This window comes from Castanea sativa, chromosome 11, assembly GCF_040712315.1.
Source record: "Castanea sativa cultivar Marrone di Chiusa Pesio chromosome 11, ASM4071231v1".
Classification (NCBI taxonomy): Eukaryota; Viridiplantae; Streptophyta; class Magnoliopsida; order Fagales; family Fagaceae; genus Castanea; species Castanea sativa.
This window is the reverse complement of record NC_134023.1, coordinates 22,474,068-22,492,678: the sequence shown is the minus strand read 5'-3', so window position 1 is coordinate 22,492,678 and position 18,611 is coordinate 22,474,068. Positions and strand designations below refer to the sequence as shown.

At 32.5% G+C, this 18,611-nt stretch overlaps 2 protein-coding genes across 2 annotated transcripts; one reads left to right on the top strand and one right to left on the bottom strand.

Annotated features, from left to right (window-relative positions):
• Window positions 1–45: 45 nt before the first annotated feature.
• Window positions 46–5,056, top strand: LOC142617766 (cytochrome P450 724B1-like). The gene is made up of 9 exons (XM_075790722.1): window positions 46–352; window positions 498–822; window positions 974–1,126; window positions 1,370–1,609; window positions 1,695–1,781; window positions 1,892–1,970; window positions 2,122–2,228; window positions 4,525–4,646; window positions 4,735–5,056. The coding sequence occupies exons 1-9, from the start codon at window positions 123–125 to the stop codon at window positions 4,826–4,828; spliced, it is 1,437 nt and encodes a 478-aa protein (XP_075646837.1). The 5' UTR covers window positions 46–122; the 3' UTR covers window positions 4,829–5,056.
• Window positions 5,057–5,412: 356 nt separating this feature from the next.
• Window positions 5,413–18,002, bottom strand: LOC142614964 (subtilisin-like protease SBT5.3). The gene is made up of 11 exons (XM_075787612.1): window positions 17,829–18,002; window positions 17,545–17,654; window positions 17,360–17,457; window positions 17,079–17,246; window positions 14,643–14,751; window positions 8,779–9,313; window positions 8,058–8,155; window positions 7,700–7,945; window positions 7,296–7,410; window positions 7,004–7,217; window positions 5,413–6,091 (listed from the first exon to the last, which is right to left on the bottom strand). The coding sequence occupies exons 1-11, from the start codon at window positions 17,910–17,912 to the stop codon at window positions 5,553–5,555; spliced, it is 2,316 nt and encodes a 771-aa protein (XP_075643727.1). The 5' UTR covers window positions 17,913–18,002; the 3' UTR covers window positions 5,413–5,552.
• Window positions 18,003–18,611: the final 609 nt, after the last annotated feature.

The window sequence follows — 18,611 nt, the reverse complement described above, 5'->3', positions numbered from 1 at the left end:
CATATAATAATACCAACATATATCTTACCCCCCCTCCCAAAACACAGTGACACACACATATTCTCTCTCTATACATACAGAGGTTGGCCAAGTCTTAAATTTGGTTCTCGTTAAAGTTTCCAATGCCCGAGCTCCTTTCTTCCATGGCCGGAGGCTTTTGGCTTTCTCTTGTAGTTGGCATGTTCGGATTTTTGTTTGGTCTCATTTTGAACCATTTCTTACCATTGTTGTTGAGGCTTGGTCCTGTCCCTAGAGGGACTTTCGGTTGGCCTATACTGGGTGAAACCCTTCGTTTCTTGAAGCCTCATCCTTCTAATTCTCTCGGGGCCTTTCTTCAAGACCATTGTTTTAGGTGAGCACTCTAGCTAGATACTAGAATTTGTTTACATTGGTAGGTTTCCCATGAAAGGTACACAATAAAGAAAGAAATAGAAAATTCATCATAAGTATCTGATTTAGTAGTGCATGTTTTTGGGATTAATGTATACATTTTTCAGGTATGGGAAAGTGTTCAAATCCCATTTGTTCTTGTCTCCTACTGTGGTTTCATGTGATCAAGAGCTGAATTACTTCATACTTCAGAATGAAGGGAAGTTGTTTGAGTGCAGTTATCCAAAGCCCATCCATGGCATTCTTGGCAAGAACTCCATGTTGGTTGCTGTGGGTGACACTCACAAGAGGCTCAGAAATGTGGCACTCTCTCTGGTCACTATCACCAAAGCCAAGCCTGAGTTCCTCCATGACATTGAGACTACAGCCATTCGGATTCTCCATTCATGGAAGGAAAAATCACAAGTCATCTTTTGTGAAGAAGCCAGAAAGGTATATTAGTATATTTAATTGTTTGGAAGAAGAAATTTATAAGACAAAGCAGAGAAGAAACATTTATCCTTGTCAGAGAATTGAAAAATCAAACGTCAGAAATTTATTATTTTCTGTTTTTGACTTTTTTTTGGTTGGATTCCACATGCAGTTCACATTCAATGTAATAGTAAAGCAGGTGTTAGGTTTAACCCCAGATGAGCCACAGACTACAAGAATTCTTGAAGACTTTCTCACTTTCATGAGAGGGCTAATATCCCTACCTCTCTATATTCCTGGAACTCCGTATGCAAGAGCCGTTCAGGTCCTCCAGACTCTTTATTTAAATTGCTCTAGCTCTTTAATTACTACGACTCTGTGACCCCCCCACCCCCCCCAAAAAAAAACCCAACAGAGAAAAGAAATGAAAAGAAAAGTTCATAATACTTTATAAATTTGTTTCAATGAAAAAGGGGAAAAAAAAAAAACCCATATAAAACTTCTTTTCTTTTGTTGCAAAAAGAAGGCATGTGACCAACTTTTTATATTGACCAAAGTCTCTTTACAGGCTAGAAGTAGGATATGTTCCACAGTGAAAGCAATTATAGAGGAAAGGAAAAGAAATGCTGGGAATTCTAGAAAGAGTGATTTTCTTGAGATACTTCTGACTGTGAACACCTTATCTGAAGAGGAAAAAGTGAGTTTTGTTTTGGATTCCCTTTTGGGTGGCTATGAAACCACCTCTCTCTTAATGGCCATGGTGGTTCATTTTCTATGCCAATCACCTCTTGCTTTACAGCAGCTAAAGGTAACATTCCTATTTGCAATATATCTGAAATTTTATACTTGTTAACCTTAATTATTATGTTTTAATTCATTCTTCTTAAATATAGGTAGAGCATCAAAAAATAAGAAGCATGAAGCAGAAGGATGAGAAACTGAATTGGGACGATTACAAGAAGATGGAGTTTACTCAAAATGTGAGATAGTTTCTTTAAATTACTATCTTATTTTTTCTCTTCTGATAGACCTTTTAGTGTCAGACATTTTATCAATTTTTTCTTGACATATAGAGTTATTTTTGTTTAAGGTCATCAATGAAGCTCTCAGATATGGGAACATTGTAAAATTTGTGCATCGAAAGGCTCTCAAAGATGTCAAATATAGAGGTGACTATATTTCATATATTATATTTGTGTGTGTGTCTGTGTATGTATATGTACTTTACAGATAATCATGCATGCATGAGCTTTTTTGTACTGTCTTAATACTTTTATGATCTGTATTGAAAATGTTTCTCTTGTTTATATTGTCTTTCAGATTATCTAATTCCTTCTGGGTGGAAGGTCCTACCTGTATTTAGTGCAGTTCATTTAGACCCAACTCTCCATGCAAGTGCTTTCCAATTCCATCCTTGGAGATGGGAGGTAATTACTAATTGCATCAATCTCAAATCCTGTAGGAATTTCCTATACTATGCAGCCTGACACTCCAAAATCACCTGTGTGTCCGACACCGACACCGACACGCCACGGTCACTTTTCATGCGTGTGTTCTTGGTGTGTTAGGATTTTTTCTTTTTTATATAAAAAAAATCATGAGTTTAAATATCTCTGTTTTAAAGATTTTTTTTTATAGTTGTTATTTTTGTTGAAAATTTTTAAATAAAGATAGCATATGTCTATAAATAAATAAAATATATCTAAAATGTACTGTGTATTAACTAATTAATTATTTGTAATATATCTACTGTGTTGTAACCTAAATTTTAAGATTTATTTTGTTGTGTCTCGTATCATTATTCATGCTTCCTTAGACTATTGGTTTATAAATCTAACTTCATGCCCTTGTGTGTGTATATATTGTTGCTGATTTTGAATAAAAAAACCTTTATTTTTATTAAGAGAAATACTAATAACATAAAATAATTTATAACTTTTGGCATAATTCGTTACTTGACAAGTTCTGACCAATAAAGATATAAATTTATATAAACTCATCATTTAATCCCTAGCCGTTATATCTCAAATGTAACCAATTACGACAAAACTTGTATATTATTTTATTACACATTTACATAAACTCATTATTTTATCCCTAGCAGGGCCGGCCCAACAAAATTTGGGGCCTAAGGCGAAAACTTTATATAGGGCCTTTTTATATATAAACATTAATTAAATAAATATATATAATACTAATTAAATTAAGACTAATTTGATGTAAATACAAAAATTGATAAATAATAATAATTAAACTAAGGTTAATTTCATACAGAGGATTGAATATTATAGTTGAACTATAAATTTAAACAAAAAGAACTAGAAAAAATATTTTAAAAAAAAAAACTTACTTTAACTTGGATATATAACTATGCATAGTTAAGTACAGTTGTAACCTAAATTTTAATTTATATATTCTTTTTAAGAGAAAGAGATAGATAAATATTATTTGGTGTGTGGCTTTGTAGGATGTTAGTTTACAAAAATTAAGATCTCAAACTATTAGAGGAGATTAGTCATCATTGATGATCTATCACATTTGCAGCATTTTTTTTGAAACATTTTAGGGTTTCAATTGGTTTTAATTTCTATTGGTCTCCTATTTTGGAAGCCTTGTTAGAAATGAAAAAGAAAAATACTAAAGATACTGTAAAATGTTTACAATATAATGTGATAATGACTGTAATTGATGAAATCCAACAACTTAATTTATTTGTGTTTGAATTTATTTTTTATGTGATTGGTGACATGTTAGTTAAATTTAAACTTAAACCTATAGTAAAATTTGTGGTATATTTAACATCATTTAAAAAAAAGGACTAATTATTTAAAAACTTTATATTTTTATAAAATTTTGGGGATTTACAAATAAAAATGGGCCTTTTTTTAGTAGGGAATTTTTTTTTTGGTTGTGGGGCCTTAGGCCTAGGCCTAAGTTGCCTAGGCCTTGAGCCGGCACTGATCCCTAGCAGTTATAACTCATATGTAACCAGTTACGACAAAACTTGTATATCATTTTATTGCACTAGCATTTAACTCCAGTCATGACTTATTGGTTAGGGTTTTAGTGTGTGATGGGTTACGAGTTCGAACACCCGGCTTGACCATGGTTGGGTTCATCATTTATGGATTATTCAATCTTGCCGTCTAAAATCATTGGATTCCTAGATGGGATTGAAGTCAAGTTATGAATCGACATACTCGATGGGACGTACGTCAATATATGTCAAGTTACTGTTTAGGCTCATTGGGCATTGACTAAGACCTTGGATCCCTCTGTATTTAGCTTTGAAAAAAAAGCTGACCTAAGTGTTTTTTTTTTGAGGGAAGCTGACCTAAGTGTTTGCTTAGCTTAAAAACAAAAAGATTTTTGCTTTTTGCCAAATATAAGACAAAAGGTACGACAGTGTGACAAAAACATATAAGTTAAGTATAAGCCTCGCTACTAAAAGATCAATCATGTATATGGCTATTGAGTGGGAATTTTACCCTCAAACTGGGGCTAAATTCTAACTCAGGTTGAATAGATATTAGATAGCCCCTTCCAATCATAAGTAAAATGTAGATCGATCATCGTGATACCCACAAAGTAGGACTACTAACGTAGAAATCCGCTTTGTTACGATGGTTTAAATATATAGTTTCAATTTGAAACAATGTGATTTTTTGGTAATAGAATCCAAAAAAAAAAAATGTGGAAATAATTCTCTCTATAAAATCTCAGAGCCAAGATCAGATGTGCAAGAAATTCACTGCCTTTGGAGGAGGGGCTAGATACTGTCCCGGATCCGAACTTGCTAAAGTTGAGGTTGCATTCTTTCTCCACCACCTTGTATTGAGTTTCAGGTAACACACATTAGTTGGAACTTGGAATAAATATATATCTACACATATATATTTGTGCTTAACGTGATGGTTTTGCTTGTACTTGTAGGTGGAGATCAATCGAGGATGACCTACCCTTGGCATATCCATATGTAGAATTTCAGAAGGGATTAGTACTATTATTGGACCATTGTTCCATTTGAGCCTTTGGCTAGTCCTGTTTATGCTTTGTTGTTAAGGTTTTGGGAAGATTTATGATTGGGTGAAGGTTGAGAGGAGTTCCATCAACATACCTAATTCTTCTCTTTTTTTTCTCTCTCTCCCCTTCAGAACTCAATATTGTTTGATATTAAACTCTCCATTCCATTATGGCTTCTCTTCACCTCTCTACTAGTAAAGTAGTGGTAATTCTAAAGAGACCTGATTGAACCAAGTGCATATAAAAAATAGTTCTGATTGGTGTATGCGCAGCGTCAAATTCACTGTGATATGCTTTGAGACTTCCAAATATTATTGTTCTGTCATTTCCACAATTTCATTACCACATTAATTAGTTCTTGCGACGGGTCATATTAAACCTTTTGGGATTAACTTAAAATTTATAATGATATTAAAGCGTATTAGAGAGTAATTTATCAAGATATTAATTATTAAAGCAGTTCATCCTAAGTTCAAATCTTGTAATCTCCATCACTCATTAAAAAAGATTAAATCGTTTCCTATCAACTCAACCTTTTATAGGATTAACAAGTATGTTATAAAGAAAAATAATTGAATGGCCAAAAGATTCGGAAATATCTTTTTATCATCCCTTTTGCCAATCATTATTTATGTAAGCAACATACTTGAGGGACAAATACTATATAGAAAGTGCTGCATAGGAATTAAGATAAATTAGAGGTACAATTAGCTTGAATGCATCTCTTTCTAGGCTGTCCTCACTACAATCGGACTCCTCACATAGTGCTTTTCATCTGACCATATCAAGTTTCCAAAGACATAGTCCTTAGCACCTTTGTCTTCTTTAACCTTGAGGGTAACATAGAAGGTTTTCTCTTCACCAACCTCCTTAAACTTCAAGCTCCTAGGCTTGACGATAACCAAAATTCCACTTGGTTCTTGGACATCAGCTCTATAAGTTCCTGGGGATCCTACATTCTTTAATTTTCGAGTAACTGTGATTGAGTGTGAAAGTTTAGGGACTGTGATTGAAGGGTAGTTAAGGTCTGTGCGATTAATTGGGGGCTTGGGGCAATTATAAGGGTTATCTGAGAAAATTGAAACTAGTGTGTCATTATACCCCAGAGCACATATGAAGTTAAGGTAATCATTGACAGATAAGTCATAAACAAGCCCGGGATCCATAGCACTGTTTGGTCGAACGTGTCCTGCTCCATAACTAAATGGTGTTGCCTTAAAGTAGGAAGCATTCATCACTGGTTCCTTCTTGTTATCCAGTATTGTAGCTGTAAAATAGAAGAAAAGAAAGAAAGAAACAAAATTAGAACACTAAACATGTACTAAGTTCAATAGCGATCTTCCTAATATTATGTTCAACATATAAATATTATGCTTCATTTTGATGTTGAGAAGATAGAGGAATAGTGAAATTTTGGTACATTGCCACTATAGAGACTATGCTTAAACTAGTTAGTGTCAACTACATGTATTCTTATGTATCATAATGGTAGTACAATACTAATTTATTTTATTTTATCCTAATCTATGAAATCTAAGAATTGTTAGCAGAAAGAGAATTCCTTCTAAAATGAAATGTAAGTTTACAACTTGAAAAAAGGCTTGCTAATCATAAATAAGCAATTATCCCAAAAGTTTAAGCAGTTAGGAAATTGTGAATTTAATTATATATCTATAATTTTAATATCTAATTGGGGTTATGGATGGGGGAACCAGAATCGGAATTGAATCCCAATATCAACTCTATTTTGTTTGCTCTTTCTCTATAAGAATTTGGAGGAATATTCTCTTAGAAAGTGTTAAATATAATAGGCAGGTTGGTATATGTAGGAGATTGATTGAGCTGTAAAGAAGCTCTAGGGGAAAGGTTTATAGCAGGTTATTTGAAAGATAGCTTGGGCAGCAGTATCTAACATGTTTGAGTTTGGATGACAGAATTTATAATGGGAAAATTAGATCTGAAAATGATTTATACATTCTTTGAGTATAAGTGTGAGAAATTATATAAAAAATTGGGTATTATATTATCCTATTATTCAGGACTTTATGGTAGGAATTCTTGTAAGGTGTTGCTGCATGTTAAATAGGTATGTGCTGGCTCATCTGCAGCTTGCCGTTTGTAGTGTTATGATGTATTGTAATCTGCTAACAAAAATGAAAAATGCAAGCACTAGTCTTACCGGTTGTCATGATTGCTGACTTAATAGCTGCAGGACTCCAAGTAGGATGGAGAGTTTTAAGGAGGCCGGCAATGCCAGAAACATGAGGACATGACATTGAAGTGCCTGAAACAGCGTTGAATTTAACTCGGCGCTTGTCAAATATTTGATTTGTTGGACCTTGTGCTTCAGTATAGGCAGCTATGACATTAACTCCTGGTGCAGTGATATCGGGCTGCACATACAACAGTTATTGAGAAACATGACATTTCCCCAAGAATTTATAAGAGCATGACATTGGTGTAAAGAAAACCTTGAGTATCTCAGGCGTTATGGTGCTTGGCCCCTTGGATGAAAACGCTGCCATGAAGGGAGCTGGCTTTGTGCCCAATAGTGTTGTTACACCCGTAATGCAAGCTTTTGGAGATCTGTCAAAAATGTAAATTTATCATCAAAAGCATGCTTCCAATCCATTGAAAAATTTGAAACTGATAAGAGGGTAACATATGCGTCTCATCAATAACATACTGGGAATTTTTATTGATGACCATATCTTGAATAGGGCCATAGATTAGTTTAGAAGCTGTTCATTTTTTAAATATGTTACATGTCAAGTGTTTGCACACAATGCTGAACCCAGTGCATTGTCTAGGATATGGTTGTGCATAGAATATGAGGCTCCATGTAGCTGTACTCTTAAGATGTGTAACATCTTACTTGGTTCGGTTAATGTAAGTAAAGATCAAGACTCCATTAGTAAAATTGACTTGTGTAGCAGGGAGGACATGTGCATCAGCAGTAATCTCGTTTCCATTAATCTCGTTGTTGGCAAGAATCATCCCTAGAGCGCCGGCGAATCGAGCTTGCAGACCCTTGTCCACTCTTGCATTTTGACCTCGAAGACAGACCAAGATTTTTCCCTTTACCTTTCTGGGATCAAGTGTTCCATTCTTACAAAGCAGACTGCATTACCAACAACTTGATTAAGCACAATGCAATGTACAATTACATGGCTGTGTCCCCCAAAAAAATGGCTAATCCAGAATAAACACTGGTTAAATTGTTTTATACTTACGCCTCTTCAGCCGATACATTAGCTGCTTTGGCATCTGCAGCACTAATGAGTGGGTAGAACTGGTTGCTTGGCAAGGCTGTAGATGACAAGCTTTGTCCCTACAGATCAAAGTTAATAAATTTAATTATACATAAGAAAAGAGATGGCATCAAAGGGTGACATAATTAGACATAATAAACTTGCATGAAAGAAGGTTCCTTCCTCTTGTCCCCAAAAATCATTGTCCCTAGTTTCCCTTTAAGCTTTTAATGTGAAGCCCCATTATAGCAAAAAGAAATCCCACCTCAATTTCTTTGTAAAGAGCCACATAGGAAGAGGAATGAAATTCTGATCTTTTAACAATCACTCCAGCTAAGTTAGTACCCCTACCACATTCATATAAAATGCAATCAAATTTCTAACATCATCTTCAACATGGTTATGTGTTTATTCCCTTGGCTAAAATTGATATGACATGAAATAGAATAAAATTCATCTGTTTTTACTTTGAATATTCTACTTTAACTTTATGCTCCACCAATTGTAGCGCTCCACATGTTCTTTTTTTTCTCCCTTTATAAAGTATCTAAAGTTTAAACTGGATAAAAAAAAAAATCAGACACATGACATGGTGCAGTTGGTAGAACGTAAAATGAAACACCAAGAATGAAACAGAGGATTTTTATTCGATCACTTCATGTTCAATTTTTTAATCCTTCTAGCAATTGGAGCAAAAACTAACCTTCAATTGCACCTTGTTGGCAAGGATAACATAACTGTCGAACTCCCGGTCCATTGTGCTAGCTCCCACTGTTATCTGCCAAGGTGCAAAGTTGGAGACAGTCCCAGCATCAGGACCAGAATTTCCAGCTGAGCAAATCACCACGATACCATGCTTAACAGCATGAAATGAGCCAATTGCGACGCTATCATTAAAGAAAAAAGTAGGCTCTCCTCCCAGTGATACAGATAGCACATCAACACCATCATGGATAGCCATATCAAAGGCTGCTACTATATCTGCATCAAAGCATTCATTTCCACCCACTGGAGGCCAGCAGACCTTGTAAGCAGCCACCCGGGCTTTTGGTGATCCACCTCTTGCTGTTCCTTTGCCAAAGCCAAACACACTAGCCCCTGACACAAAATTACCACCAGCTGTTGATAATGTGTGTGTTCCATGGCCATCATTATCGAGTGGTGTGTTGAAGGAGGAGTTTAGAGGACCAACAACTGATGCATACCCTTTGTTGAAGTATCTTGCTCCAATCAGCTTTCTTTGGTACACCAATTTGGCACAAAGAGTTACCAATTACTTAGAGAGAAACTATATAACTAAATGAAGTTTGATTGGAAAAAAAGAAAAAAAGAAGAAGCGACAAGCTTTAGAGATTACAAATTGAGCAGAAGACAAGGGTGATGGACTTGATTTACAAGTAATTTTCTCTTTAATAATATTGTTTACTAATCAATAAGGGTGATTCAATGGGCCAGTCCATCCCATTTTTAATTAGCACATGGGCCGGGTCTAGCGGGCCGTTGTTTGTCGATGGACCATGTCAGGCTGGGCCAGAAAGAAAAAGTCCAACCCATAACAATCCATCCTTCAATGGGTTTATAAAAATTAATTAAAAAAATTATAATTATACTATATTACAACACACGAGTTTTTAAATTGAACTATTAAATATATTAACAAAGCCATTGATTAGCTTGTATTGATTGGAAAAAATAAGTACATTGATGCATTTATAAAAATATATTAAAGTGAGAATGAAGTTTAGTCAGCGGTAAAATATATCTTTTAAGAAAATAATCAATTTTTTAGGAAAAAAAACAAAGAATTCAAAAATTATTACATTTGTTTGTTTGTTTGTTTTTTTTTTTTTTTTGTGACAAAACCTATTTAATTTTTATTAAAGTTTCAAATGATTTTTCTTTTGCAATGTTTTAATATTAAAAAAAAAGTCATTTTTATTTTCAATTTCAAAGTTATTAGCCTACTAGCAAAATATATATTTAATAAGCATAATTTAACATAATAAGTATCCTAGAGGTTAAAGGTGTGGTCATAAAGTCTTTCTCATGTTTCAAATTTGAAATCCAACCCCTCCAAATTTTTTGGTTATAACTTTTAGGGAATGGGCAGAAAAACTAGTCTACTGCTTGCCCTACTAGGCTAGTGGGTTATCCGCTAGCTTTAACAGTATCGGGTTGGGCCCTCCATTAGCCTGGTGGGCTAGAGGGCTCTAGGCGATATCATGAAACATGGATTATTTGGTAACCCTTACTAATTAACTAAAAAATTTAATTGTCTTTAAAATTTTGTTAATGATCACGAATGGGAGAGACACTCTTCTTATGAGTGATGCTAAAAATATTATAAATTTTACTATCTATAACTTACAAACTAATGTATTAATTGTTAAATACTTCACAGAAAATAATTAAGAAATTTATTTATTATATTGTTAATATAGTACCAATTTTATTCATTACAAGGACAACTTTACGTTAATTAAGTTTTGAGTGTCCATGTGACTTAAAAAAAAAAATTAATGTACTTGCAAAAAAAAAAAAATCTATATGTAAGTTTTTTTTTTTAGCTCAGTGTTCATCTATCTTTTTTTTTTTTTTTTCTTATTTTCTTTTTGTTATTAGAAGGAAATTGTAAAATTTCATATATTTGAGTATATTTTTTATTATTTTATATGTCAATATAATTCAGGTTCTCTTTTTATTAATTTTTTTTTATACAAAACTTAAATTTCTTAATGGCCACTCTAAGAAATATTTGAAAAGCCGATTCATCGTCCTTAGTTTAAACAATATTTTGTATTAAATTAGCAATAGTTTTAACATTCTCTAAAATGACATATTGTTAGCATGCAGGTATCATGCCTGAAGTATTTAAAAGTAAGACAATTCAAATTTTATAAAAACATTTTCTTTAATGCAAACACAAGTGCATGTGCTCATGCACACATGCACATGCACATGCACACATGCACATGCACATGCATATGCGCATGCAAGTCCAATTGCCTTAGCAAAGTAAAAAGTTGTTACAATGAAAAAGGGATTGTTGTCATTAAGCTAGTGTATAATTAACAATTTAGAAGACCAAGGTCTAAGCATCGTTCATTTAAGGGATAGTTGTAAACTAGAGTATAATTAACAATTTTAGATAAGAATATCGATGTAAACCATATATTGTATAATATTTTGCCCAATTTTATATAGCTAGCATAAACTATTATTTGTTGACTTGATTTTAGACTACAAGCTGTACAGAGTAATTAAGATAGAATAAGAGAAGTAGATCCTTTTTTTTAGGTAGAAAAAGAGTTAGATACGTTGGTTTAAAATATGATCAAGTGGATATGACAAAACTTTCATGCAGGACAACTAATTCTAAACTCCTTTACATAGAATAAAAAATTTTAAAAAGAAAACCTATTTACTCCTTAGTGTAGCAGTTTCTGCAACAATACATTTTTGGAAGGTAGTGAAGCTTTTAGATAAACCATTCTTTTCTTTTTTCTTTTTCTTTCTTTTTTTTTAAAATTTTTTTTTATTGAGAAGGGGCGGTGCATTGATTTAGGGTCCATTTGAATAAAACTTATTGCTGAAAATTGAAAATACTGTAGCAAAATAATTTTTAAATGTGTGAATAGTGCCGTGAGACCCATTTTTAATGAAAAAGTTATTAAAAAGTGAAATTTGTGGGTCCCGTGAACAATATACAGGACCCACTGATATGATGAAAGGGCTGAAAAGTTAACAATATACAACTACTGTTCATAAACAGTAAAAATTGTCCCCCTGCAGCAACAGAAGAAAAAAGAAAAAAAGAAGAAGAAGGAAACGTGGCGTACAAAACGCAGACGCAAATTAAGTGGGATCCAAACACCACCTTACTCAACCAAATGGACCATTAAGATGCTTGTGTGTCTTTTTCTTAAAAAAAAAGGGTAATTATTCTACATTGTGTAAAAGAAAGTGTTGTATATAGTATAATTTGCTTCACATTTTCCTAAATATTACTATCTTAAAAATTACTAAAACTTATAAGTAGAATTTGTGGTGTGTTTTTGTGTTAAAAAACTGAAGATGAAATGGGTTATACTAAGTTTAAGATAATTGTGTGCAGTTTGTAAAGAAGGTGAAATTGGACACGAGAGAAGGTGTTGGCAGAAGTGGCAATGGAATTGTATTTGTGAGACTAGTTCAATTCATTTGTTGAAGGCCAAGTCGGAGCTGTGTCAATCAGGAAAGAGATTTGGTGATGGGTCTATTGCGGGGGGGAAAAAAAAAACTTTTAAAAATGGTATAGTTGTGGATGCCCTGCCCCCAAAAAGAAATTCCCTTTATTTTATCCAAAAAAAAAAAAACAAAGAAATTCTCTTTTCATATATTTTATTGTGCCCTATACACAAATTTCTTGGTAATAGTATTTCATTTTTTTTCCTTATTACTAAAATGCCCTTTAAAACAAGTACTTCATTGTCTAATCAAATTTTAACTACTATATCTTCAACAATATTAAATGGAATAAAGAGCAGTTTTTTTTTTTTTTGGGGGGGGGGGGGAAGAAAAAGGAAATTGTTAGTGCGGATCCATGGTGCACATAGAACCAATGCATAATGCCCTAGTGGTTTTCTACACTCTGAAGCAGAAAGAAGAGCTCTGACTAGGCCCTTCAAGTAAAGGACTAATAGCTGATTCAGGGAGTTAGGAACGCTTTCTTATATTATGTTTCTACATTGGTGAGAAGAAAAGCAATAAAATTGTAAGCATTCAAAATAGTGTGGATGATTGGATAGCTGATGATAGAGAGAGAGCTACATTTGTAAGAAAGTAATTCACGATCTCTACATATTGGCTTTTTGATTGTGTTCCCTTGATAAGTATCACTATATCTTATTGGCAAACTAGTTTGTCAATGAAGGAAAGTCCTGAACTCAGTGTTCATGTCACAAATGTAGAAGTTAAGAAGGCTAGCTCTTCGGTCTTTGAAGAAGAGGATGCCAATGTATCTTTACCAAACTCTGATATCTCTGATCCCCAAGATTCAAGAGCTTAAGACATTGGGTAGTTGTTGACTTAGTAGCCTCGGTAATATAGTTTACAAAGTAGTCACAAAGATAAACTGTATCAAGGAGGAGACATTTGTTGCCTAGACTCATTTGGCACAAGAAGTAAACTTTGTACCAGGCAAGAAAGGCATGGATATTTGCTTTAGGGAAGCAAATAAATGTGAGGATGTTATGGCGTGAATCAAGCACAAGAGTGTTAGGTGCCTAGGGATGTACTTATTTATTTTGATTTTGACAGTATAAGGCTGCATGATTTCAAACTTTGTCGTGAGACTTTGTAATATTTTTTGGTATATTGAAGTTCTTGTTTTCTAAAAACAAAATTCCATTTACAATCTGTCGCGTTTATTTCTTTGACCAAAGCAACCATGGCCCTCCATAACTAACGAAGTTATGACACTTTTGCTTATCCATACCCATAGTTGAACTTAAACCACCTCATCCATGGTTGAATCCTTCGTTACGATACACCCTACTTCTATTGATTTGTTGCTCAAACCCCCTAAAACCCATCATAAGCGGAATCTCATAACCATCCAATGACAACAAATTCTTAATTAGTTTCAAACTTTTTGAGGTTAATTATAAATTCTCAACAAATTAATTAGAATTGGTCTCATATATTTTTTTGTCTCCATTTTATTCTATCCACGCCACAATCTCATAAATTGACAACTCCCATTATCGAAATCCGTTGCCAAACTTGAAAGGATTTGTTTTGTTTTGTTTTTTTCTTTTAGAGATTTTTATATGTAAAAAAAATAATAGTAAAAAATTATTTTGTCTCCATTTCCCCACCTCCGATGTTCGCCCACATGGGTTTTTAAAAGTCAACATTGTTGAAAAGATCCTCTTAACTCCCATGTTCTGGGAATGGGCATTGGCCATGAATAACACAATTTAGCAATTAGCGAATAGAGCATGGGCAGAAACTACCTTAATTTGTAAAACCCTGTTCTTAAAGTCATAGGAAATCATTTCAAATCTATTCAAATATCTTTTTCTTTTCTTTTTTTGGCAATTTTGATTTGAGCCCATCTTTAATCATAGAACAGTACTTTTATCATTAGTTTGATGACAATCAATTTTTCTGTGATTGGCTTGAGTATGTCAACTGTGAAAGTCAAATTTGAATTGCATTCGGCTTGATCTTCTTTTCTTGTAGTGTATTGGTTGGCATGAAACAGAGCTCTTTGAATGTATTTGGGTTCACATCTATATTTTCTTAGTGAAACTCTCTCTTACACATCACCAACAATAAGCCTAAGATAAAACTAAGCTAGTGTTTGTCTACTTGTTTCGTTGTTCTCTTTTTTTTTTCTGCATAAATTTATGATAATTAACTAATAAATTGACATAAAAACTTTTGCTATTGTAACATTCTCTAGTGGGAAAATTGGGAAGTTTGAATTAAAAACTTATCAAACTTGACTAACATGTTAACAAAAGATCAATTAAAGAGAAGCATAGAAGATTAGGGGGAAAAAATCCAGAAAAAGTAGGGTACCTGTTACAGCGAAATCCAGAATCAGTGTCATTTTGGCAGATTCCTTTCCACTTTGATGGAATCGGTCCCAACTTTTCATCACTAAAGCTCTTGGATTTGGGCCAGACCCCTGGTATATAAACCCATTGGACAAAAAGTGAGGCTAAAGAAAATCCAATACTTACGCAACAGACAACGAATGTTATCCATATATTGTCTAAAAGCCTGTCACATGATTCTGTTTCTTTTGGTGTTACGGGCAGACTTATTTGTCAAACTTTGCCGACCAATTCCAAAGTCAGAAGCTATGAGAATCGAATTATATAGAACAACTTTCATTAGTTAGTTACTTGGGTGTTTTAGAAGTTATGAGAATAGATCATAAAATCTTCCATTAAACTCCATAATTTAGACATTAGACATCCAAATTTAAAGAAAAAAAGATTAACTTCTTTTAGGCTTCATTATGCTTGATTATCCACTTGAGCGAACCATCAATTATAGATCAAGTGCACACATGTTAAAGATTAATAAATACTCAATTATGAGTTTTACTAAACACTCTAAAAAAAAATACATATTAATGATGGAAAATGCTAATGAATGTCCTTAGGGCATTGGTAAAAAATTCATTTAAAGAAAGTTTTTATGGGAAAAGAAAATAAAACAATTAATGTTTTAACAGTTTTTTTAATTTCCCATAAAAATAGTGTCAAAACTTTCTTAAATGATTCATTAATTTATATGCACAAATTCATTGTAACTGTGTATTCTTTTTTTGGATATTTGTGTATAGCTCTTAACTTTATTTTATTTTCTGTAAAAATGTATATTAAATGCATCTTAACCAATGTTTTTAGGATATTCATTAACAGAATTCTGTTACAAATAATTTACAATCTAATATGGTAGTGAATGTGTTCAACAAGATAATAAATGAATATTTGAATTACTTTTAATTTGTTTATTGATGAAACATCAGTCTATAAGACTTATATAATAAAATCTATAATATCCCTAACATAACTCTTAAATTTATTTGTTTATTTACTTATTTTTAAAACCTAAAATTTATTTAGATTGATTTATATTTTAATCAACTTTCAATGAAAAAATAATTAAACAAAAAATATATTTAATCACTCAGTGGCGGCTCCAAGAATTTTTCTCAGAGTGTTCTTTAAGAAACATAAATTATACAATCTAATAAAAAGAGAAATTCATATATAGACAACAACAACAATAAAAAAAATACGTAAATACATAAAATTTACAATTGTCTTCTACAAGTTTTTATATTTTGAAATTGTTGTATGATAGTCTCATTATCAATGTTACAAGTTACATCTCTACCCAACTAAGCAATCATTCATCTACTAAATGTAGAATAAATTATGAAGCAAAATTTAATTTTATTGGCATAAAAAAAAACTAAAAATGTTCCCAATTTTTTTTTTTTGAAGAATTGACAAATAAAATTTTTTATATTATTATTTATAAAAAAAATGTCAGGTGAGTAGTACTGAGACCACCTTCATCTTAAGGCAGCGCCGGCCCAGTCAATCACTACACATTTAATTCTACCGACTTATTATTATCCATTCATGTTTAGGTTTAGCGAAACATTATTAGCAAGTGGGCAAAGTCAGAAAAGGAAAGAATCTTTCTAGATGCCGCTGTAGCTTAGATATTTACAAGTGCCAATTAATGGTGGTCCAATGGCTTAACAGTAAAGTCTACACAGCTGGCCTAGCCTGCCTAGAAGACCCTCAATTTATTTATTTATTTATTTTTTTTATGAATATTCTCAGAGCATGGACCTAGTTACCTCTTTTGCTAAACTCAAGAAGTGGTCTATGTAATTACAACATCCATAGTTAGAAAAATATAAAGACAAATGTTAATAAATGCGTTTAAAGTATTGGTTAATAATTTATTTAAAAAATAAATTATAAAAATAAAATAAAATAATTAATGTTTAAATAAATTTTTTCATTCCCATAACAATGAATAAAAAAATTATAAAATCAAATATAATACGGTAACCTTATAGCGTATAAACATCAGTTTCTCATAATTAATGTTAGGGTGACAGAACTCTCATTTTTTGCATTGAACGTAGTAGTCAAAAGTCCAAATTCAATATATATTATTTATCAATTTGCTACAGTTTGGATGATGTGTACTTGTCTCGGCCAAAAACATAAGAAAGAAAAGGATGATGTGTACTTGACAGTGAACTAAAATGATAGATTAATTCAATTACATACAATTCAAATGAAAAATTCAAACACATACAATTCAATTACATACGCTAATCATTTATTTTAAGAAATTTTTTTATAAAAAAATTATTAAATATTTTGACAATTTTTTCAATTTTTTATAAAAAGTTCCTTAAAATGGTAATGTATCCTCTTAGTACATAAATTAGTAAACCTAAGGAAAAATACTCACCAGTATCAAGGTTTCCAATAATTGTATCTTCTCCATATCTTGCCTTCTTCCAAATCGAGCTGGAAGGATTGGACCCAACATGGTCGAGTTCCATAATGAAGTCCCATGATCGAGTTGTGTGTAATTTCCTTCCCTTGTTCAGGAAAACAGAGACCACTTTTGGATGCTCTACATTTCGATAAAAGTTTATTTATACAAGTTATATATATACAAGATATGGTACAGAGAGAAAAATGAGAGTATGTAGCAAGGAGCTAAAAAGGACACAGCAGATTTCTCACTAGCTATCTCGGCTGCTACTTGGTCGTCTAAGGTCGCCGCAAAACCATTGATGTGCATCGTGTATGAGTAAAATATGGATTCTTTTGCGACATCATGACTGCATGATAAAAAAACTCAAGATTTGGATTGCAAAAAAGAAAAGAAACATGTTCAAAAATCACTTATGAGTTCATCATGTAAGTACCTTGCTAAGAATGATCCAAGAAACTCATAGTGAGACTCGGTTATTCGATTTATATCAACTGAGGAGAGTTCTGGGCCATGTGAATGGGCTCCCAAGTACACCACATATGACTGCAGCCACACACACAAAATAGAAAGTAAAGAAAAAGAAAAAAGATTGGACATAAAATAATGAAATCATCAACACTACTTAAGAGAAAAAACAAAGAGCCAATAATTTATCAACAGCCCCCCTACATAGATTATAAGATATTGTAATATTCAAAGAAGAGGGCTAGTGCTTACCTTTTGGGTAGCAAAGGTGGGTCTCTGCACTATATAGAGCAGAAGAAATAATAGGAGGAAAAGGGCGGGCCTTGATAGTCTCATTGGCTATTTCTTTTGTGAAAATTTGCCTGCAATGATCCTTGTTTACTGCGCCTTCAACGGAGCAGAAAGTTGTCACTTATTTTATAGCGTAGAACACTGATGGCAGTTCTTGTAATAATAATAAAATATGATTAAAATTCTTGTAATCAACTGATACTTAAGAAAGAAAAAGAAAAAAACCATGATACCTAAAAAAAGAGAAAAAGAAAAAACCGATACTTCTTGATATTGTCGACAAAGACACCAAATTATGGAATTATCAAAATAATAATAATAATAACAAAATATGTCACACTTATTTAATAGAAGTAAAGATCATTTTCATTTCATTAATTTTGTGATTCATATTAAATATTATATAAATTAAGAATGATGTTATGTTTTGTATATTATCTTACTTATGAAATGGATTACTGTGACGATTGTGCTTGTAATTCTAATACAACATGCCATAATAATTTTAAAGGGACATCAGGACATGAACAACCTTTTCGTTTACATGTAGGATATGACAAGTTAATTCATCATTAAAAACAAAAATGTTATAGCCATTTATTTTTAAAGATCCCAAAAGGTTGTTTGATTAGATTGACTATAAATTGACACTGGCGGCTGGCTCTACTTCCATGTGACCTCCCTCACTTGTCAAGAAAATTTTTTTATATATGTAAAACAAAATTATATAAAAATTTTGTATAT